General features: G+C 55.8%; 2 protein-coding genes across 4 annotated transcripts; one reads left to right on the top strand and one right to left on the bottom strand.

Annotated features, from left to right (window-relative positions):
- Positions 1 to 49: 49 nt before the first annotated feature.
- Positions 50 to 18,460, top strand: STX1B (syntaxin 1B). The gene is made up of 10 exons (XM_008594214.1): positions 50 to 155; positions 8,980 to 9,054; positions 9,267 to 9,366; positions 9,455 to 9,529; positions 12,207 to 12,280; positions 12,612 to 12,720; positions 12,903 to 12,976; positions 14,799 to 14,936; positions 15,019 to 15,129; positions 15,563 to 18,460. Exons 1-10 carry the CDS (start codon positions 126 to 128, stop codon positions 15,641 to 15,643), a joined length of 867 nt encoding a protein of 288 aa, XP_008592436.1. The 5' UTR covers positions 50 to 125; the 3' UTR covers positions 15,644 to 18,460.
- A 109-nt stretch (positions 18,461 to 18,569) lies between these two features.
- On the bottom strand, positions 18,570 to 22,345 carry HSD3B7 (hydroxy-delta-5-steroid dehydrogenase, 3 beta- and steroid delta-isomerase 7). 3 transcript variants are annotated; one of them, XM_008594163.1, is made up of 7 exons: positions 21,795 to 22,345; positions 21,268 to 21,439; positions 20,889 to 21,044; positions 20,539 to 20,647; positions 20,367 to 20,466; positions 20,048 to 20,210; positions 18,570 to 19,602 (listed from the first exon to the last, which is right to left on the bottom strand). In XM_008594163.1, exons 2-7 carry the CDS (start codon positions 21,431 to 21,433, stop codon positions 19,187 to 19,189), a joined length of 1,110 nt encoding a protein of 369 aa, XP_008592385.1. In that variant the 5' UTR covers positions 21,434 to 21,439; positions 21,795 to 22,345; the 3' UTR covers positions 18,570 to 19,186. The 3 variants fall into 3 exon arrangements, with proteins under 3 accessions (XP_008592385.1, XP_008592390.1, XP_008592396.1); XM_008594168.1 differs by lacking the exon at positions 20,889 to 21,044 and having other exon boundaries at positions 21,268 to 22,345; XM_008594174.1 differs by lacking the exon at positions 20,048 to 20,210 and having other exon boundaries at positions 19,478 to 19,602; positions 21,268 to 22,345.
- Between the last annotated feature and the right edge of the window lie 69 nt (positions 22,346 to 22,414).

Below are 22,414 nucleotides of genomic sequence, written 5' to 3'. Positions count from 1 at the left end.
AGGCCCCCCTCAGCGGCTCGGGCGCCCCCCGCGCCCCCAGACCCCGGCCTCCAGCACCGAGGCGGGAGGCAGGGAGCAGCAGCAGAAGCAGGAGGACGAGGAGGAGGAGAAGCAGCCGTCGCAGGATGAAGGATCGGACTCAGGAGCTGCGGAGTGTGAGCTTGGGGGTGGGGAAGAATGGGGGGGCGGGACCCCAATATTTGGGGAGCGCGTGGGGATGGAGTGGGGGAGGTGCTGGGACGTGGGGGCGAATGATGAGACTGGAGGTTGGTAGCCAGGGCACCCCAATATCTCAAGGCACCTGATGTTTCCAGTGAACCTGCATTTTGGGGATAGTGGCTGGAAGGGGTTGGAAGCCATTAAGACATGAAGGGGCAGGAGAGGTCTCAGGGGCCTGGGACACCCCCCATTCCCAGGAGGGCCCTGGGGTCTAATCTGGGGATGTCAGGAGAGGATTGGAGGGTACTGTCATCCCCTATGGCAGATTTGCCAAATTAGAAGGATGGGGGCGGTTACCCGGTCAGGCTGAGAGTCTAGCAGGACCTAGATTTGGGGGATGCTATGGGGAAGGACACAGGTTGGGACTGAGATGCCAACACCTGGCAGTGAATGAAGTGTGTGCACACGCGCGTGCTGTTCCCCAAGAGAGGGGGCACCTCTTGGAGATGGGGAGGGAGGAGTGGCTCAGGAGACAGCCAGAGGGCCAGGCCCTGAGACGGGTGACCCTGGAGGTGGGAGCTGGAGATGCAGAGGAGAGGGGAGAAGGTTCCATGCACAGGGCTGGCCATGGAACTGGGTTGTGTGACATGGGTCGCACTCTGCCGGGGGGACTGGAGCATCCTGAGCAGTCAGGGGTGGGCGATGGGGGCCCGGGTCTGCAGGCCTGAAGAGGCCCAGCTCCGGGAGTCTGGCCAGGCAGTCAGTTGTTTGGGGAGATGGGGGAGGGCTGTGCTAGAGGTTGCAGTGGAGGCTGCTGTGGGTGGACGCTGCTATTTGGGGGGACTGGGGAGTGGGGCTTGATGAGAATGGTTTCAGGAGCAGGGAGGATGCTGGGGCACTTGGAGAAATGACCTGGGGCCCTAGGAGGCAGAGCTGACCATCGCTGTGTGCTCGTGGCCTGTAGTGTTGTTCATAAAGGTTCTAGCTCTGGCCAGTGTATCCTGATGCACTGGGTCCTTACCCGGAGTCTGTTATGGCCTGTAGTGTTGTACATAAAGGTTCTAGCTCTGGCCAGTGTATCCTGATGCACTGGGTCCTTACCCGGAGTCTGTTGGTTGTTACTCCACTTGACAGATGAAGAAACTGAGATGGCAAGGGACTTGCCCAAGGTCACCATGCAAGTTGGGTGGGGGGTCAGACTGGAATCTGGGTTTCCCATCTGTCAAGTCAACATGGGTCTCTGCTTTTTCAGTCTTTGAAACTCAAGTCTCAACACTGGATTTGGGGGTGGGGACCCAGGTCACAAAGAGATGAGGGAAAAGAGCTTGGAGGCAAGTGACTGCTATCTCTGGGGAAAGACAGGTTGGCAAGTGGGAAGAAAGGAGGAGCTGGTGGTTGAGGGAGGGAATTTTGAAGGTTTATTTCTTTACTAAACTTTTACTGAATATATGCTCAGGCATGAGGAAAATGACAGTGATAATAACCAATACTGTTCTAAGTGTTTTATATGTTTTAACTCATTTTGATCCTCACAGCAAGACCCTGTGAGGCTGGTATTAGTATTATCTTATTTTATAGATAAGGAAACGGAGGCCCAGAGAGGTTAAGTAATTTGATGAAAGTCACACAGCTAGTAAAAGGCAAGATTCACACCCAGGCAGGCTGGCTTCAGCATTGGTGCTCTACGCTCCCCTGCTCTCGTGGCGCAGTTTGCAAAGCAGGTTGCCATCCATAATCTCACTAGATTCTCACCAGCCTCCTGGAAAGGTAGGTGGACTGAAAGGCTACCTCATTTTATAGTTGGGGAAACTGAGGCTCAGAATGGTTAAATAACTTGCCCAAGGCCACACAGCTAGCATGTGAGGAATTCAAATTTGAACCCAGATCTCCTGCTGCCAAGACTATTCTGTGACTCCAAAACTCAGAGAGATGGGAAGTGCATTGGGGTGAGGTGATGGTGGAATTGTGGTATAAGCAGAGAGAGAGGGAAGGAAGAGGCTAAGACAGGGGTGAACGGGGAGGAGGGGATGGGGAGTCCTCATCTGAGTGAGTCAGGGCGCCCCTGCCCAGAGGTGAGGAATCCCATGGGCTGGGGCTGCTGGGGCAGCCCCACGGGGGAGGTGGGAGAGGGTGTGGAGGGGGAGGGGGCTGGGTGAAGACTGATGCTTTGATGTTAGTCACGCTCAGGGAAACTGGAGATTTGGGAGGGGGTGGATGGGGCAGAAAGAAGCTGCCAGATGCAAGGAGTAGAGGGGTCTCCCTGCCAGAGTTGAGAGTGAGGAGGCTGGGAGGCAGGAGAGACTCGGCAGGGTGTAGGGGGCCTGGGAAGGGGTCTCTGAGATGCTGGCGAGGACCCTGGGAAGAGAGGATGTTAGCTCAGGGGGCCCGATTGTCTTTTCAACAGTACATTAGAGTTCCCAAGGGGTTCCTGAGTCTGTTTATCACTAGTCGTTGAGGGAGGCTTGGGATCTAGACTGTCTGGATTGAAATCCTAACTTTGCTACTTCCTGTGTGACCTTGGGCAAGTTGCTTAACCTCTCCGGTCCTCATTTTCTTCATGTGTGAAGTGGGAGTAATAATAGTACTTGCTTCACAGGGTTGTCCCGAGGATTAAAAGTAGTTAATATGCATAAAGTACCCTGGGGGGAGCCTGGGGCACAGCAGTGCTCTGTTTGCTACTCCACCAATGACTTTTATTTCTCTTGAACGTCACATAAGCCTCCTTAAATGGGCAAGATGTGATCCCTAATTTATTCTGAAGTAAATTAAGGGCCAAAGAAAAAAAACTGACTTGTGCCCAACGCCACAAAACTCTTAATGGCAGAACTGGGTGGAACCAGGGTTTTCTGTCTTCAGCTCACCAAGTACCTTTGGTTGCAATGGGGAGTTAGTCAGCTGAACAGGTGTCCCAGCACCCAAAGAGTGAGGCCAAGGCTGGGGCTCAAGAGAAGAGGGGAACAAGTGATGGAGAGGAATGTTGGTTGGGGAGAGAGGCCAGGAGGGGCCCGGTGTGGGCTGGAGTCTGTAGAGTGGGAGGCAGGAGGCCTGGGGGGACGAGGAGACTGGGAGGAGCAGAGTGGAGGAAGATGAGACCTGCAGTGAGGGAGGCTAGAATTTGAGGCTGGACAGGATGGAGGCTGCTAAAGGACAAGTTGCACACCCTGAAAGCAGGGGTCGAGTCCCATGCATAGCCCTTAGGTATAGGGCAGGCATACTAGGTGCTTTAGAAATGCAGACCTGAAGGAATGGGATGAAAGAGTGGCCCAGTAGGCAGAGACCAAGGGACCCTGGGCGGTAGATGGGTTGACATCTTCCATGTAGTGCTGGGCTTCTTTCTGCCATTCAAACACATCAAGTCTCTCCCTGAATGAGGGCCTTCACCCATGCTCCCTCTGCCCAGAATGCTGTTTCCTCTTCCCAGAATGCTTTTCCCTCTGGCCAGAATGCTGTTCCCTCTGCCCAGAATGCTGTTCCCTCTGCCCTGAATGCTGTTCCCTCTGCCCTGAATGCTGTTCCCTCTACCCAGAATGCTGTTCCCTCTGCCCAGAATGCTGTTCCCTATGCCCTGAATGCTGTTCCCTCTGTCTTGAATGCTGTCCCCTCTGCCCAGAATGCTGTCCCCTCTGCCCAGAATGCTGTTCCCTCTGTCTTGATGCTGTCCCCTCTGCCCAGAATGCTGTTCCCTCTGCCCAGAATGCTGTTCTCTCTGCCCTGAATGCTGTTCCCTATGCCCTGAATGCTGTCCCCTCTGTCTTGAATGCTGTCCCCTCTGCCCAGAATGCTGTTCCCTCTGCCCAGAATGCTGTTCCCTCTGCCCTGAATGCTGTTCCCTCTGTCTTGAATGCTGTCCCCTCTGCCCAGAATGCTGTTCCCTCTGTCTTGAATGCTCTTCCCTCTGCCCTGAGTTCTGTTTCCCCCACATTGTGGCACAGTTGGCTCCTTCAGGACTCAGCTCAAATGTCACCTCCCCAGAAAGGCCCTCCCTGGCCATCCTGTATAAAGCCCCCCTTGATACCCATTTCTCTCTATCACATCTTCCTATTTATCCCCGTCCTACTATTTAGCACGACCTGAAATTACCTTGTCCATTTTTCATTGTCTGTCAGCTCCTGGGAGGCAGGACTTTCTCACCTGTCCTGTTCACCCTGTACCCCCAGCAGCACCCAGAGGAGAATCTGGTACAAGTCGTACACGTTCTTAGATGAATGAATGGCTCAGTGAGGCAGAGGGAGGATGAGGAAAGGGGTAGGTGGGTCAGGCAGGGAAGGTGGAGGAGAGCGGTCGGGGTGAGAGGGCTGGGCTGAACACCCGCAGGAGGGAGGAGAGACCCAGGCCAGGGAGACAGATGGACAGAAGCAGGGAGACAGATGGACAGAAGCAGGAGGAGGGCGCGGGGAGAGGCTGCTCCTCTAGATCAAATGCCTCTTGCACCCGGAGGAGCACGGGCGAGCACATGTGTCACACACACATACGCACACACACACGCGCGCTCTCTCTGTGACTTCTCTATCGCCCAGCTCCAGTCTCTTTCCGCCACTGTTTTCATCACCTCTCACCATCTGTCTCTTTGGTCACTGACTTGCCAACTTGCATTGTCCCTTTTCTCCTTCCTTTTATGTCTGTCCTGGTTGTCCCCCCATTGACACACACATGAGGGCCCTGGTGTCTTAGTGTGGAAGACCTGGCCTGGGGGGTCCTGGGAAGGCCACACTGAAGCTGGAGGCGGCCCCAGAAGGTGTCCAGAAGCTCTGCACCATCTCCTTTTGTCCTCTCAAGCGCTCAGGAGTGGGAGAGCAGGAGAGAGCAGAGAGAGCAGAGGCCTGGGTTCAAATCCCGGCACCCCAGCAGCACCCCATCATGTGTAATCTTGGGCAAGTTTACTTCATTTCTCTGTGCCTCAGTTTCCCCATCTTTCAGATGTGAGTAAGAATAGCATCTACCTCAGGGAGTGGCTGTGAGGACTAAAGCAGAAATGGAAAGCACTTGTAACAAGGCCCAGCTCACAGAATCGGCGTGTATGATGTGTTAGACATGTATAGATTATCATCATCCTCATTTTGCACGTGAGGAAACTGAGGCTTGAATTGTCCATCTGTAACCCAAAGCCACCATAAAGTGAATCAGGCACATTTGACCATTTTTTCCTAGATAGTCTCATTTGCCCGCAGGCTGCTTTCTTTCAGGTCGGCCTAACTTCTTCCAGAAATGGAGGCTGTGCTCATTGTGAAACACGCACACCTCAGAGCAGGGTGGGCCCTTGGTGACCACTTTCCCCAGCCCATCCACTGCACATATGAGAGAATGGGGGCCCAGAGAACAGCTGAGATTTGCCTAGAGTCACAGCAAGTCACATGGAGGCTGCAAAGCTTGGCTTCCTGTCTGGGCTCTTCCTGCAGCCGTGGGCCTTCTTACTGATTCTCTGTCCTGGCTACAGGAATTCAGCAGTACTGAGGACGCAGCAGATCAGGCTCTCTGGGGCCAGGTAGGAATAGAGGGACTGCCATCTGTCAGCAGGATGGTTGAGCAAGAGCCTGGGATTTAGCCCCAGATAGTCCTGGGATCAGGTCCCACTCCTGGCTTTATTTGCTGTGTTGCCTTAGGCAGGTTGGGCAACCTCTCTGAACCTGTTTCCTCATCTGTAACATGGCGGGGCAGGGGTTAATAACCAGCCCTCACCGAGCACTCACCTTCTCTCCTGCAGCATTAGGCATTCTTCCTGCCTGTCTCATGGCCTCCTCCTGACCACCATCTAGGGTAGACATTATTGCCTATATCGGCAAGTGCGGACACTGAGGCTCAGGGTGGGGGAGTTCATGTGGCCTTCTGGCTGCTGACCTGGGGTGAGTTCTTTAGCCTATGCCTCAGTTTCCTCATATGTGGAAGGGAGCTATAATACTATCTACGTCAGAGGACGATTGCAAGAATTAAATAGATAAATATATGCAGAGTGCACGGAACAGTGCCCAGCATGTTGTAAAATGCTATCCAAATGTTAGCCATAATTATAATTATGGTCCTTACAGAGTTTTAATGAAGATTAAATGAGATAACAAGTATGTAAGACTTATGCAAAAAGTACTATCGTGGGGGCTGGCCAGTTAGCTCAGTTGGTTAGAGTGTGGTGGTATAACACTAAGGTCAAGGGTTTGGACCCCTGTACTGGCCAGCCACCAAAAAAAAACCCAAACAAACAAAAATGATCATATTTTGCCAGGTTTTCAGGGCACAGAGCCTCACCCAGATCGGGCCTTAGCAGAAGCTGACTGAGAGAGAAAGTTATGTGGCAGAGAGTATCACTGGAAGGTGGTCCAGGCTGGAGCCTTGGGGTGGGCAGAAGCAGGTGTCCTGGATTCTCAAGGTTCCCACCCATGTTCAGCCTGGGTGCCCTTGGGCAAGGCACTTTCCTTTTCCCCTCTGGCCTCCTGTTCCCTCATCTGTGAAATGGGGACAGTGATGTTTGCTCAGCTTTTCTCACAGAGTTATGGTGGTGAGGATCAAAGGGGATTACGGATGTGCAAGTGTTTGTAAACTGTAGAGGATTATTAGGTCTCAGCTCTCATTGTAATTATTATACCAAATAAATCATACTTGGGCCTGCTATCTTCCTCTCTCAAGGGCAAGTAAACAGGTGGCCCAGGATGCTCCAGGGAAGGATGTAAGGGAACAACAGGAGGGACAGAAATTAGACTTTAGGAAGGACTTCCTAAAGCTCACAGGGGGAAGGGAAAGAGACAGAGAACAGGAAAGTTCCCAGGCCCCTGGACCCATAAGAGGCCTCATGACATGTGTGCAGCTGGGCTGAGGGCTGAGTGAGTGTTGGAGGCAGATAAGGGCAGAGGAAGGCTTTGGGCTCCAGGGAAGGGAAACCTCATAAGGCAGCTGGTTTTTGAGGACAGAGAAGGCAGAGAGCAGCATGGGAGGCCGATAGTCTCAGAACTAAGCCCAGCACCCCAGAGCTTCTCAGGGCCAAGGTCTATCTGGGGTGATCCTGAGCCAGGTGGAGGCTCGAGGAGCCAGAAGTCCTATCAGGGTTCCTAAGACCCACCCATGCCACCTCTCCTTCTGGGGACAGCTGGGGCCCAAGACGGAGGATCATCCCTTTCCAGGCAGATATTTGGGATTGTCTGGAAATTAAATGCAAGTGCTGAACACATTTTCTGGTGTGGGGCCCAGCATCTGTGTCGAGAATCCCTGGAGTTCGGTCTGGGCAGGGCTTAGGCGGGAAGCTGGGGAGTGCTTCAGGAACGTTTAGCTGGAGGTTTCCTCTGGGCTGTCTGGGCTCTTCCCGGTGCTGTTGGGTTCAGCTGATTCCGGGTTCTCTTGGCTCTCTGGGTTGCATCGAAGGTCCCATCTGGCTCTGTCTAGGTTCGATCTGAGCTGTCTGGAATCTGTCTGGGATCTGTCTGAGCCTAGTCTAGTTCTGTCTGAGCCTGGCTGGCTTCTGTCAGGGCCTGTCTGTGTTCTGCTTGGACCCTGTCGACCTCTCCTCTTTAGATCCTAACTGGCTACACCCCCAGGTAGATGTTCTTTGGATCCTGTCTTGATTTCATTCCAGCTCTGTGCTTCAATTCTATATGAGCTCCAGCTAGATTCTTTCTGGAAATTAGGATGAACTCTGTTTAAATTCCCGCTGCGGCTGATTAGGGCTCCAGATGTAATTAAGCTTGATGGGCTCAGGTTTTGCCCTGAGACCTCTGTCCCAGGCAGAAAAGAGTGCGGAGAGAGGACTGTGTGGCACTGGGAACCCTCCCTGCCCCCTCCTCTTGCCCACGTCTGAATGAGTGTGCAGGCCCGAGGCTCGGAGAGGCTGAGGACAGACCCAGAGGGCCCTCCTGAATGTCCCTGAGCTGCAGCCAAAGGCCTGTGTGTCCGCACGCGTCACGTGCAGCTCTGCCGTGGCTCTGTGTGCGGGCGAACGGCAGCATGTCAGTGTATCTGCGTGTGGGTGTCAGAGCCTATTTCTGTGGCCTGCGTGTCAGCTCTTCTGTCTGTGCTGCTGGTCTGTCTGTCGGCGGCAGTGGTGGTGTGGGTGGGTAGATCCCTTTGTGTCTCTGAGCCCTGCGGGTGGAGGGCTGAGCAGCTGCAGGTTGCAACTGGGAAATCCAAGCAAGCAAGAGTAGGTGGGTGTGAAATGGAAGGGCTGGTTGAAAGCAAGTAACTACACCAGGAAGGGTCGCAAAGGGGGAGCAGGAGTGGGTGGAGGGGGAAGGCGGCACGGGGGAGATCAGGGCGCTGCTTTTGTCCCCCAGCCCTCACCGGCCGGACTGGGCTTGCTCAACTGGGCTCCTGCCGCTGGCAGCGAAGTGACCTTGCTCAGGGGATGTGGTTGGTCGGTGGGGGAAGGAGAAGAGGAGAACGAGCATAAAGTGACGCCTGGGCAGGAGCAACTGGGGGGCGGCAGGAGGTTCAGGCTCCTAGGACTCCTTTCCAGAACCCTTATTGGAGCCCAGAGCCAATTACTGCAAGGCTGGCATTTACGTAGTTGTTAAAATATTGAAATATGCCCATACTGGTTGGTTAATAGCAGCTGCCCTGAATATCATCCTCCTCCAGGGTGACTCTGCACCCACAAGGCCACATTCACCCCAAAAGGGTGTCTTTTGCTAATTCCCTCCAAGGTGTCCTTTGGGCTATCAGCTACCCTGGCCTCCAGGTCCTTGTTCATTCTGACTTTTGGTGCCTTTGCCATGCCTCCTGCATGGGACTTGTCCCAAGTCCCCTTACATATGTGTGGTAACAAGAGGGCCACAGAGCTAGAGAGCCAGCCTTGGGGACCAGTATACGGACTGCTCATGGATTCAGCCTTCCTTTGCCTCCCAGGCGAAAGACAGTGATGATGAGGAGGAGGTGGTCCACGTGGATCGGGACCACTTCATGGATGAGTTTTTTGAACAGGTAATGAGTCCCCAGTGCCCCCAGACCCAGAACCCAGCCCCTAGCCAACAACTTCCTTTTTGCAGTTCCCCACCCCCACCAACTCCTGCAACCTCCTTGGCCTTTTATCAACTCTCCTGGGTCTGGCCCATTTGCCTGAAGCCCAGCCGATTCCCCGGATCCCCTTGTCTGGACTGACAACTTGGCTGGGTATGGCTGGTTTTCTGCCCCAGGTAGAAGAAATCCGGGGCTGCATTGAGAAGCTGTCGGAGGACGTGGAACAGGTGAAAAAACAGCATAGTGCCATCCTGGCCGCCCCCAACCCAGATGAGAGTGAGTGCTGCTGCTGCTGGCTGGGGGTGAAGGAGGAGGGGTCTGGGGTCCCACCCAGACTTCTCACCTGCCCTCGCCCTCCCCTCAGAGACCAAACAGGAGCTGGAGGACCTCACTGCAGACATCAAGAAGACGGCTAACAAGGTTCGGTCTAAGTTGAAAGGTGAGGAGTGCAATCTCTCAATTAGGGAGAAAAATAACTCTGCCCACAGTTGACACAACAGGCCTTTCTATAACGACTGTCAGCAAACTTCCAGGGGCCAGATTCCTAAACAGCAAGAAAGCACAAACTGCCAGATATCCCCCCTTGATCCAGATTCTTTGGAGAAATATACATGACAGGGAAATGAGGGAGAGGAGCCTTTCTGTCCAGATCACATCTGCACCCTGCTGGTTCCATCAGCATGAAGGTCCACCAGAAAAATATAGTCTCCAAGTGGCCTTGGTTTCATAAAGTCCTCATTTCTCCTGAGCAGGCACCCGTCATAGCTCTGAGCACCCAGTAGGTGGGCTCAGCAAATGCCTCTGAATTGGTATCCTTGTCTCAGGACAGATTGGACCGTGTGGCTGACATCAGAGGCTGGCAAGCTTTCAGGAGGGGCTTGCCAAATGCTCATGTATTCACTCTAATTTAAGGACTTGGGTGCTGATAATAATCACCTTTCTCCAAAGCATTGTGGGTTGGGAACCTCCTTGTTTGCTGGTGCCAGGGGAATAGCAGCGTTACTGTGCTGCTGGTTTGTATGCTTATGGTTGTTCAGCATCAGAAAACATTTGCCAAGCACCTACAATGTCCGAGGCACATTGCTAGGCTTTGGGGAGAAGGAGCTATATCAGATGCCTGGACCTGAGAACACTGACCTTGGTCCAGGGGATGAAATGAGAACAGGAATTCCATGCCCTCCTGGACTCAAGAGGAGGCCATATATGAGCTCTGATGCTGATTTGTAAAAACAAGTCCTTTGCACTCAGGAGAGTGTGCTGGAATGGAAAATAGCCTAAACCGGGAGCACATGGAGTGCAAATTTATGTCCAACCTTCACTCACTATCAATTTTCTCTGGGCAAGTCCCCTACCCTTAGCTTTCTCATCAGTACAATAAGATAAATTGAAGCAATTTAAAAACTGGCTTTTTAGGGCCGGCCCATGGCTCACTTGGGAGAGTGTGGTGCTGATAACACCAAGGCTGCAGGTTCGGATCCTATATAGGGATGGCTGGTTAGCTCACTTGGGAGAGCGTGGTGCTGACAACACCAAGTCAAGGGTTAAGATCCCCTTACCGGTCATCTTTTAAAAAAATTAAATAAATAAATAAAAACTGGCTTTTTTTTTTTTTGCCAAGTGGGAGCAGCAAAATGTTTTTTTCCAAATGAAATCTTACAAAGAACCCAGTGTATAAAAAGCTCTGGCTGAACTGGTGTCGGGAAGTCCCACCTGTCTGGCCTCCCCTTCACTCGCTGCAGCAGCCCTGCACTTCCGTCTCAGAGGCAGGTTCCTCCAGCACACAGTTTAAAAATCCCTGGGCTCAATGGTTTCTTTGGGTCCATTGGGCTCTGACCTTGAACACTCTCTGTAAAACCATGAAGAGGGCTCTGTGGTTCAGGGGTTTGGGAATAGACCCAGAAAGAACTTAAGAGAAGTGGCAGTGGCTTAGAGAAGCTGACTTTCCAGACCTGCAGAAGAGGAGAGAAGATTTTCCTTTTTTCCGTACTCTTCTGGTCAGTAGTATGAGCTGGTGGTATGAGCTCAGGCTTGGGCTCTGACCTTGAATGAGCTGTTTTACCCACTTGAACCTGTTTCTGGTCTGAAACATGGGCTGATAACACTGAACTCCCAGGATTGTTGTAAAAAGCTAGTGAGATCCTGTAAAGGACCCCTCCCTCCAGACTTGGCCCCAGCCCCAAGTCTGACAATAGGGCCTCAGTGTGGGCCAGCAGATTCCCGTATCTCTGAGTGTTTGTGTCCCTGGGCTTTTCCTGCATCAGCTGGGCCAGAGCTGTCACTCAGTCACTGTGCCTGCCATTGCTGGCAGGGGAGCCTCGGGTGCCATCCCTCCCCGATGCCTGCAGAACGGAGAAGTGATAGTCTCAGGAATGGCCCACAGGCCCTGGGAGGTCTGAGAGGGCTTGGTGATTCATCCCTGCTGCATTCTGATCTTGCCACAAGCTCTTTTTTAGAAAATCTGAATGATAGTGTCATGAGTGCATGATCCAGAAGCAGAAATCCCAGTTAATCAGTGCACTTTTCCAGAACATCCTTTAGAAGTGGGAATTCCCAGTATGGCTATCACCTTGCAGGGCAGGGGGAGGGCTGTTTTCTGTGTTGGAATATCTATCCATCCTTCATCCTGGAATTCTCCCAGGCAAGGGTGGTCACTAGAACCTAACCCACCTAGAAGTGCCTGCCTTCCACCCAAAAAATCGCAGGATGGGTTCCTGCCCCCTGTCCAGGGGCTGTAGGAGGTGGAGAGTCCCCCACATACAGGGCCCCTCAGGTGGATGGGCCCACACCCCCGTCTGGGATTGGGCAGGAGTTACAGCTGGTGGGAATTTCCAAGACCCAGTCCTTCCACCAGAACAAATAGACCCCTCTGTCTTGTGACCGTCTGACCCTCAGCCTCCCCTCCCACCCACCTTCGGGACCCCCTCTAACGTCTGTCCTTTTATTTACTGGCCTCCTGCCCCTTCACCGTGGATCCTCTACTGCCCGCCCTCCGCATGTGCATGACATTTCTTCCCAGGCCTGGGGACAGTCTCCAGGCGTCGACCCTTCCTACGCCCCGGACCCCCGCCCCACACGCCCCGGGTCTCCCGCGCGTCACTGCGCCCTCTCTCCCACAGCGATCGAGCAAAGCATTGAACAGGAGGAAGGGCTGAACCGTTCCTCCGCGGACCTGCGCATCCGCAAGACTCAGGTAGGCGGTGGCGGCCCAGCGCGGGCGGGACCAGCCTGGCTCGGAGGAACCCGGGCAGCAGGCGGGTGGGGTCCTGGGCCCGAGCCGAGCAAGGCGCGGAGCGGGGCTGTAGGAGAGGTGGGACCCGGCCACATCTTAGTGCCCTAACTGGGTCGGGCGTAGGATGTGGGGACCCGGGGTGGGGGTAGGGGACTGTGAACTTGTGGGGCGTCGGGACTGCAGGCCGAGGTGAATAAGAGGACGTAAACTAATTCAGCCCGTCCTCCCCTCTCCATCCGCCCGCCTCCGTCTCTGCTCTCTGGTCCCTAATGTGTCTGTCACCCCCACCCAGCACTCCACACTCTCCCGGAAGTTCGTGGAGGTAATGACCGAGTATAACGCGACCCAGTCCAAGTACCGGGACCGCTGCAAGGACCGGATCCAGCGGCAGCTGGAGATCAGTGCGTGTGTCCCGACCCCACGACCCCCCCAAACCGTACGGAACGGCCCACGGCCCCCGGCCCCGTCCAGGCCCTTCCTCTGTGTGGAGGGGGCGCCTGGCCTAAGGCCGGTTGGAGGGTGGCTCCCGGGCCCCCGCCCCGGCCTGGCCCAGTCCTTGAGCAGGGGTCCTTTCTCTTCACAGCGGGGAGGACCACGACCAATGAAGAACTGGAGGACATGCTGGAGAGCGGGAAGCTGGCCATCTTCACGGACGACGTGAGCCGGCTGGGGGCGGACTCTGGGTTTGGAAAGCATTTGCCTCCCCCGCCAAGCTCAGGTTGAACCGAGGTCCTAAGTCCACCCTGGAATAACAAGCAGCGGGAAGCCCGGACCGGGAACTGGGGAATTCCGTGGGAGCAGGGCAGGAAGGCATCTTCGTGAGGATGGCCAAGGGTGGCGCGCCAGGCACTGTGCTAAGCACTTCCCATATTTACATGTACCTCCTAACTCATTTACTCCTCGCCACAACCCCGCGAGGGAGCCCCGTTTCACAGCCGAGGAAAACTGGCCCAGAAAATAACTTGCCCAAGGTCCCCGAGCTGGGACAGAGCCAGCATTTGCATCCACAGGGTAGTTTCAGAGTCAGAACTCTTGGGTCCTCAGATACACTATGCCCTCCCCTGCCGAAGTGGGTCATTTCATCATATGACTAATGTGTGCCTACATTTTGAAATTTTTTAAAAGAACAGGTTTTGGTTTTGCTTAAGTTTTGCATACTGCCCTGCCCTTGTCATTTTATATGTGAGTGGATGGGCTTTCCCCTAACACTAGTTCTTCTTTCTCTTTACGAACTTTTGCCCTGGCATGCCCAGTCCTGTCTCTGTTTCTGCTTCTGGTGGCAAAATGGCCCTGGCTAAGGGTTCTAGACCAGGTTTAAAGTATGCTCTGTGATTGTCTTACAGTTGTTATTTAGGTAATTGATCTTTGTTGAATTAGCTTTGAGCAAATTGATTATGGGCCAGTTCATCTGGGGTCCCCCAAACGTCTCTGCTCAGGCCGTCTGTCCGTGTGAGAATGGAGGGAAGCCTGGTGGGTGTTTCCAAGGGAGCCACTTCAATGGACAAGAGCCAATCCCTGCTCACTGGCCCACCATCAGTACAGGGGAAACCTATCATTACAATGCAGGGTGGTCGGGATGTTGGCTGAGGACTGTGCCAGCTGAAGATGGGCCTGAAGTGGTAGTTGAAGGTGATTAACGCTGGAGTCAGGGAAGACTTCCTGGGGGAGGTGTCATTGAGCTGTGCCTTGAAAGACAAGGAGCTTGTGGACATGGGTGAAGGACACTTCAGGCAAAGAGGACTGGGAGAGAGGACCACTTGCCAAATGGCCATTGGATGATTTGGGCTCTTATAGGATGAGCAGGAGATCAGGGCAGAAAGGGAGACTGCTGAAGTGAAGGTGTGTAGCTTTCGGTAGTGGGGAGCCCTGGCAGGTTTTAGAGCAGAGGACTGGCTTGATGCTGTCTGAACTGTTTGGGAAATGAGTGGCCTGAGCCAGACGAGATGTGTGTTCTTGTGGGTTGGGTTCTGAGGGCCGCAGTGCATTTCTGTACTATCTGTCCCCTGCCCCATCTCAGGCAGCTGCAGGTCACTGTGGGCACACTGCCTTCCCATCAGGACCCCGCTCTCTGCTTGCTGTGCCCTCCCTGCTGCTCCTTCTTCCATCTCCCTGCCTGCCTCTGACCATCTCTCCTCCCTGGGCTGCCCTGGCGTCTATGACAGAAGAAGCCCTGGAGCAAGATGGTGGGCTTGGACAAGTTTTCTTTTTTGTAATTTAACAAACTTCTCTTTAGTACTTACTGTGTAATCCATGTACACATATGAACTCACTCCATTTTTATGACAATCCTGTGAGGTGGGCACTGTCATGACCCACATTTTCTTGGTGGGGAAACTGAGGACAAGAGAGGTTAAATAATTTGCCCAGGGTTACAGCTAGTGAATGACACTTGGACTTGACCCCAGATGCTCTGGCTGCAGAGTTGAAGCTCTTGTGGGGGTGAGGAGTGGTCGCAGCTCTTTCCCCTCCATTGCCCTAGATCAAAATGGACTCGCAGATGACGAAGCAGGCGCTGAATGAGATTGAGACAAGGCACAACGAGATCATCAAACTGGAAACCAGCATCCGCGAGCTGCACGACATGTTTGTGGACATGGCCATGCTTGTGGAAAGCCAGGTACTGGCTGTGCCACACCAATTGGGAGCTGCCCTGGGCCCCGAGCTTCCCCGCATCCCTCCATGTGCCTCTCTGTCTGCAGGGCGAGATGATCGACCGCATTGAGTACAACGTGGAACATTCCGTGGACTATGTGGAGCGAGCTGTGTCGGACACCAAGAAAGCTGTGAAATATCAGAGCAAGGCCCGGAGGGTGAGCAGGGCCCGGGGCCTGGTGGGTGCGGGGGCGGGGCCTGGTGGGTGGGGCTGGGCTCAGGCCAGGGCCTGCGGTGAGTTAAGAAATCGGGTGAGGGCCGGCCCTGTGGCTCACTCGGGAGAGTGCGGTGCTGACAACACCAAGGCCACGGGTTCGGATCCTATATAGGGATGGCCGGTTTGCTCACTGGGTGAGCGTGGTGCTGACAACACCAAGTCAAGGGTTAAGATCCCCTTACCGGTCATCTTTAAAAAAAAAGAAATCGGGTGAAAGGACTTATCTCTGGCTCTGACCTCTTCCTATTTCTGTTTTCCTCCCTTCTTTTCCTTCACACCCTCCTCCCTCATCTTTTCCTCCATCTGTCTGTCTGTCTGTCCGTCTCTCTCGCTCTCTCTCTGCCTCTCTCTGTCTCTCCTCTTTCTGTCTGCAGAAGAAAATCATGATCATCATTTGCTGTGTGGTGCTGGGGGTGGTCTTAGCGTCATCCATTGGGGGGACGCTGGGCTTGTAGGCCCCCCACCCTTCTCTCTCCCAGACCCCTCCCCACCACATTGGGAGCAATACCCCCACCACCCCTTTCACTCTATCCTCTGCTCCAGGCTCACCCCCAAAACAGACCCAGGCAGCCCCCTCCTTGACCCCCACAGCAGACCCTGGAGTCCCTGGACCTCCCCCTGCCATGGACCACCCCTGCCCCGCACGTAGATAGCAGCAGGCGTGATTACACATGCACACCAACATGCATGCCGCCGGCACATGCTCGAGACGTGTGGACATCCCAGTGTGTGTGTACATGTGTAGATGTGTGTAGATGCTCCACCCCTTTCTTGCTCCCCACCTCAAGTCTGGATGTGGTCTGAGCTCCCGGCTTCACTTGGGTTGTTGTGTAGACTGTGGCCGAGTATAACACAGCAGCCCATCAGGGCCCCCTCTGTCTTCTGTGAATAGGTGTGTGTGTGAGTGTGGGCGTGTGCACGCATGTGTCTCCAGGATGTGCCCGAAGTGTTGACAGGTCTTCTCAGGTGGAACCCTCTACACTGTGGACTGGACACCTGTTTGGGCTGGGCACAGAAATCTTTGTTACTATGCTACCTGTAATGAGGTCGTGGGAGTGTGTGAGTGTGTGTGGAGGGGCTATCTACACAGTGTGTTTCTGCCCCTTTGTATTCCACATACACACACGTGTTTATCTTTAGAGACGTGTGCCCCATCCAAATTGTTTCTCCAGATTTATTTGCCCCTCTCTCTCTCCCAGAGCTGCTGTCCCCCTGGTATGACCGCACACGGTGCAACATCAATCTTGTGCACCTGGAGCGCCCTGCCTGGCCAGGCCTCGGGGTCCCTGTGCACACATGCCCAGATCCTTATCTCTCTGTGTCCATGCCCGAGGATCAGCCCAAGTCCACAAAAGCTGGTGCACCACAGTGTGCACGCACGCCAAGGCTGGGGAGGGCCCGTGGCGGTGGCCACGCCCAGGGCGCACACACACACTGGAGCACATGAATGCCTCCTGGAGGGCTGCTGGTAGGTCTGTTATTGACAAGGCAAGATGTCCAGAGTGCCCCTCCTGCCACCCACACACTCACCTCAGACCTGGGAGAGGCCAGTGTCTGTCCCTACTGCCCCATCCAATGCTCTGGGCTCTGACGGCCTCAGGGAACTTGAGTTTGGGAACTGTTTATTTCAGACATACTGGAGTGGCCAGTGTGGCAACAATCACTCAGGGGGCCAGGTCCTGGGACCTATCCCCTGAACACCTGTCCTGCTGAAAGGTCAGCAGTGGCTGCCTACGGCACCAGGGTGAGATGGGGCAGGGCACAGGACAGGGCTCTGGCAGTGGGGAAAGGGTAGCTTCTCTCTGGTTGTGTTTGGTGGCAGGTGGGAGGTGCATGGGCAAAAAGACAGTGTTAGAAGTCCCCCCTCCATGGTCGAGGGACATGTGGGTGAACACACAGGAACATGAATGTGCCCCACCCAGGGTTGGGGCCCATGTGCACAGGTGGAGGGCTCAGGCATGTGTGTGCACGGTCCCAGGTCATGTGAAGTGTGTGTGTGTGTGTGTGTGTGTGTGTGTGTGCGCGCGCGCGCGCGCGCGCACCGGCCACACAGGTATGAACTCCTGGCACACCCCAGCCCAGCTCAGACAGTCACCCTCCTCCGCACGTGGCTGTTTGGGCCCTGTCTGCCCTGGCCTGTGTGCATGTCAGTGTGGCCATACGTGTGTCACCCCCAGGTCAGCTGTCCTGAGCAGGGGATCTTGCCTGCCTGTTCCCAGAATGCCCTTCCACAGGACAGGAAGTCTGCCCGGGGTCTGGCCACAGCCTTCCTGCTCCTCCTCAGGCTTTGGTGACATCAGAGCAGGCCCCAATATCCAGCCCATTCTCCCTTCCTGCTGCACAGCCAGGACCCCCTTTGAACCTAGGTGTTTCTGGAAGTCCCACAGCCTTGGGGCCAGAAGGAGAAGGGTGGAGCTGCGGCTGGGTGGCACTAGGCCCACCACTGCCCATCTCTGGGCCTCAGGTGGACCAGGGGATCCCCAAGGGGCTGCTGTGCCCCAACTTTCTATGAGTCCCACACATTGCGTGATGTGTTTGCGTGTTGGCTGTCATTGTCTGTGTGTCCCAGAATGTCATCTGGGGTCTGGTGTCTTTTGCATGTTCTTGGACAAGTGTGTGCTGCCCGCCCTCCACGCACTTCCAGCCGGCAAACCCACGTGTGCCCTGCGGGTGGTCCCGGGCCTGGCCAGGGCTCAGTGCTTCCCCACCCCGTCCCCCACCCTGTCCCCCACCCCTGCCTCTCATAAAGCACACTGCGTGTCCATCCCATGTGCCTGTGGGGCGGTGTGCGCTCTCGCCATGCCTCGAGCTGTGCACATGACGTGTTCTATGCATTCACCCTGCCCCCTGCCTGCCCCGCACAGGACCAGATGGGTGGCCCCCGGCTCCTCCTCCTCCCCACCCCTGCCCGCTGTGCAGCCGTGTGCGTTGGCGTGTGTTTCTGTGTTGCTGGCGTGTCACGTGACGTAGCCGTGTTTGCTGACATGAGCCCCTGCCCCGTCTGTTTCTCTGTTGGTTTCTAGAGCTCTCTCCCTCCCTTCTCCAGAGGGGACAGGACTCCTGGGGCCTGGCTGGGGGCCCAGAGCCAGGTCGCCCTCTCCTGTCAGCCCTCAGAGCCCCATTTCTATTGGTGATCAAGTTGCAAATGGATAAAACACAGGAAAATTCTGCCCCTCCCAGCCCTGCATGTCCTGTCCCCAGAACCCCCCACCCCCACCCCGGGCCGGTGGGCCCCGTGGGACGGGAGAAATAGCAACCAATCCAACAGCGGGCGTGCCGTGTGCTCACTTCCTTCTGTCCTCACCCGGGACAGGGGCGCCGTGGGGAGGGGGAGATGTGTGTGGGGAGGGGTGGGGAGCTGGACAGACCAGTGGACACAAGCTTGGACAAGGATTTTAATCCAGGGCATGGCCAGGTACAGCATTCCCGGGGCACCCTCAGCAGAGCACTAACACGATGGCAGGAACTGAATGTGGGTGGAGGGGTGAGATGTAGTAAAAATGTACTGATTTCCTCAGCCTTTGTTGAGGGGAATTCAAAGATAAATGTCTAAAGGTGATACATTTTTTAAAACAATGGGAATATAACTCCCCAAGGAGGGACGAAGGTTGTGGAGGAGCCAGAGAAGCCTCTCCACTCTGACCCTGGGCCTGAAGATCTGCCCGGATGGCTGGAGACCAGCGTGGGGCCTGTGGAGCCTCTGCCTGCTTCCAGCTGGAAAAGCCCCAGCGGGACAGGCAGTTGGGACCATCCAGGTGGCAGAACCCAGGTTGAGAGTGAAGTCACTCCGGTCCCAATCCCCTGCCCTAGAACTTGGAGGCATCAGGACCCAATGCAGACCCAGGGCTTGTGGACTTAAAGCGTGGTGGGCTCCAGACAGCCGGTCTGGTGCCAGAGCCCTGCCTCCAGCTCTGGACTACAGTCATCCCTCCCAGCCAGGGGTGTGGGCCGGGGCCTGGGTGGAGGCACTGGATGGGTCTCCAGGCCCCGGCCCTACATCACTGGGCTGAGCCCTCCGTGGCCTTCACCCAGAGAATGGTGCGGGTCCGGCTGTCCTCCCATGAGAACAGGGGCTCATAGCCAAAATGGCGCTGAGCCTTGTTGGTGCTGACGGTGAAGGTGGTGTTGGCCACAGCCAGTGTGTAGGGGTTCAGCAGGGGCGCGTAGAGCAGCAGCGGCCGCAGCAGCCACTGCAGCAGGGCGTTGAGTGCAGCCAGGAGCACCAGCAGCCAGTAGGGCAACAGCGGGCGGGTGCCCACCAGCCGCAGTCCACAGGGGCCCAGGAACTCCATGTTGAAATCCTCGTAGCTCTTGTAGGGTGATGCATCATAGCAGAAGTACACCTGGCCACCCATCAGTGCCGCCCGCTGCTTCATCTCCCGGGCCACCAGCACGTGCATCCAGGCCACGTTGCCTGTCCATGGGGGAAGGGAGTGGACATGTCCCTGAGAACCCTTGTGACCATGCAGATGCTGCCCACATCTCCACTATGGCCTGGTAAAGGTTGCTTTTCCCCCAGCCCCTATAGCCACTTGCTGTCCTGGGCCAGCCTACACAGATGCTACTCCTTCTTTTGGTCCTGTGTAGAAGCTGCCCCCTCTTCTCCTGGGGAGATGCTGCTCCCACAGCTGCAATCCTCTCCTGGACTTGTGACATGCATTTTGTCAGCCTTCCTAACTTGCATGGATACTGTTTCCCCCGTGCCCGCACAGACAGTGCCCACCTTGGCTCATGAACAGACCATCCTTTTCCAGCCAGGTGCACACAGCCCTCGCAGAACCACATGGGTCCCACCCCCTTCTAGAGCAGGTCCTCCTGCCCTGGTCTTAGAACCTCTCCCTGCCTGTCCCAGTTCTCACCCACATAGACCCGGCCGTGCTCCACAGAGGCCGGGACAGCCCGGAAGAGCCGGCCCCCCAGGCGCAGGCCCTGGCGGTAGAAGTCCCTCATGATCTGGTGGCCTTCACCGTAGATGCCCGTGGGACGCAGGGCACATGTCACCAGGGGCAGCCCCCCGCGGACCTGGTGGCAAAAGGCAGGCATTGCTAATACCCAGACCGGGTGGTTTGCTCTCTGGCCTGGCCTCATCAGGCTGGAGATGGAAGGGAGGCGCCTGGAGCAGGTTGCAAATACTCTCCTGTGCCTGGCAGTGGCACCCAAGGCCCTCTCTGCTCTCACCTTCCTTCCATTGGCCTCCAGGACCAGCCGCTCAGCCAGGGCCTTGCTGCGAGGATAAGGGTGCTTGTGTATTGCTTCATACGGGGTGTCCTCATTGCCCCTAGGGAGAGAGAGGAAAGACTTAATGCTGATGGGAAATGGGCTGTTAAAACATTGGGAGACCTCAGCTCACCTGTAGAAGGGGTGGCCTTTGGTGTTAGGCCCCACAACTTCCATGCTGCTGGTGTAGACCAGGAACTGTGTTCCAGTCTGTACACAAGCCTCGATCACGTTCTGTGTACCTGGGAGAAGTGGGGTGGATCCAAGCTGAGGTTTCCTCCCTCTCCACATCCTTCCCCTCCCCATCTTAGGTCCAGGGAAACCACAGTGGGTCAGGTGGTAGCAGCAGGGCTGTCAACAGGACAGGTTGTCACACAGGAATCACAAAAGGTCATGGTCAAAGAGGGGGTGGGGAACAAACAGACGAGATCAGGCCATGCCTCAGGGACTGGGAAGTGTGATTAGAACTGGGAGGGCCCTCACCCTGCACGTTGACCTCATGGATGGTCTTGGGACTGGCCCTCCCAAACACGTCCACGAGCCCAGCTGTGTGGATGACCACATGGGCTCCGGCCACAGCTGCTGTCACCTCTTGGGCCTGGGTCACATCCCCCTGGATGGCAGTCACCTGCACGGGCCCTGGTGGGGTACGGGGGAGGCCAGAGGCAATGTCAGAGCCAAGGCCAGCTGCTGGGTTCCGCCTGCACCCTCGGGAGCCACATGTTCCCAGTGTGACTCATTCGTCCCATCCATGTGGACTGGAGAACATAAACAGGCATCAGCTTTTCTACCACAGGGGTGGGGATCCTGGCTTGGGAGGGGATGAGGAAGGGGATCCATGCCTTCTTCCCTCCGCAATCACCTGTCTTCAGGTCCTCCAGCCAGGGACCCAAGTGTAGGTCAAAGACCCGGATCTCATGGAGCCGGGGCTCCCGCTGCAACAGCATTCGCACCACATGCTCCCCCAAGAAGCCACAGCCGCCTGTGACCAGGTACACCAACTTCTGGGCCTGGGCAGAGTCTGCCATGCCTGGCTGAGGAAGAGACCTTGCCTCACTTGAGTTGCCTGCTGCCACCTGCCCCAGTCACCTGTCCTCCCAGACAGGGCCTGCTGGCCTGGCGACAGGAGTACAGTGACGTTGGGGCGAGGAGGCAGAGCTCTCCAAGGCTGCTGCCGTAGGTGCAGGAGCCAGGCCTGACCCTGTTACTTGCTGAGTTCCTAAGAGGGGTAAGGGCTGGGGCTGAGGGAAGTGGTCAAGGTTTGAGGTGGATGGGGAGAGAAGTTTCAGGGCAAAAATGGAAGGTGGGAAGGCAGGAAGGTGGAGGTCGGGAGGAAGGTATAGGAAAGTGGGAAGGTCTGCCTTTGTCCCTCGGATCACCTCTGCCTACCTGCAGCCACTGTCCCAGGGTGCCTCAACTGGCCACCAGACGGTCAGTTTTCTTTTGTCGCCTGGGCCCGCCAGCCAGCAACACACCATCCCACTTCCGCTTGCTCCTCCTCCTCCTCCCTCCTGGCCCATTCCAGGAACAGACCAGCCCAGCTGCCACCCCCTCCACCCCCACACTTGCCATGGGGTGCCCCCTGGTGGCCACTCTGCCTCTATGGCATCAGGTTCCAGCAAAGAACCTGGAAGACGAAAAAGCCAGAACTGCTGGATGGGCGCTGAGGGGTTTGGGCCCATGGGATGGAGCCTGCAGGGTGACCTCGTTCCCACTGCCTGACCCCAGTCCCTCCCTCCTGCTGGAGCTCCAGCAGCAGCTGCGGTTCTGGAGAGGCAGACAGGCCTGACCTTGGCTCGGCTCTGGCAGGCATTGGGGGGGATTTCTGGCATAGCTGGGGCAGCCTGTTAGGTGGCCCAAAGCAATGGCGCTGGGTCTGTGGGTCTAGGCTGTTGCCCGAAAGCCCCTTTCCACAACCCAAACTTCAGACCACCCATTTCCCCCTCTTCATCTTGCCCCACCCTCTGTATCCCCAACCCCCATCCCTCCCTGCTCTTCCCCAGAGATAT

The sequence above is a fragment of the Galeopterus variegatus genome, unplaced genomic scaffold (assembly GCF_000696425.1).
Source record: "Galeopterus variegatus unplaced genomic scaffold, G_variegatus-3.0.2 Scaffold162, whole genome shotgun sequence".
Taxonomy (NCBI): domain Eukaryota; kingdom Metazoa; phylum Chordata; class Mammalia; order Dermoptera; family Cynocephalidae; genus Galeopterus; species Galeopterus variegatus.
This window is presented reverse-complemented; position numbering and strand designations above follow the sequence as displayed.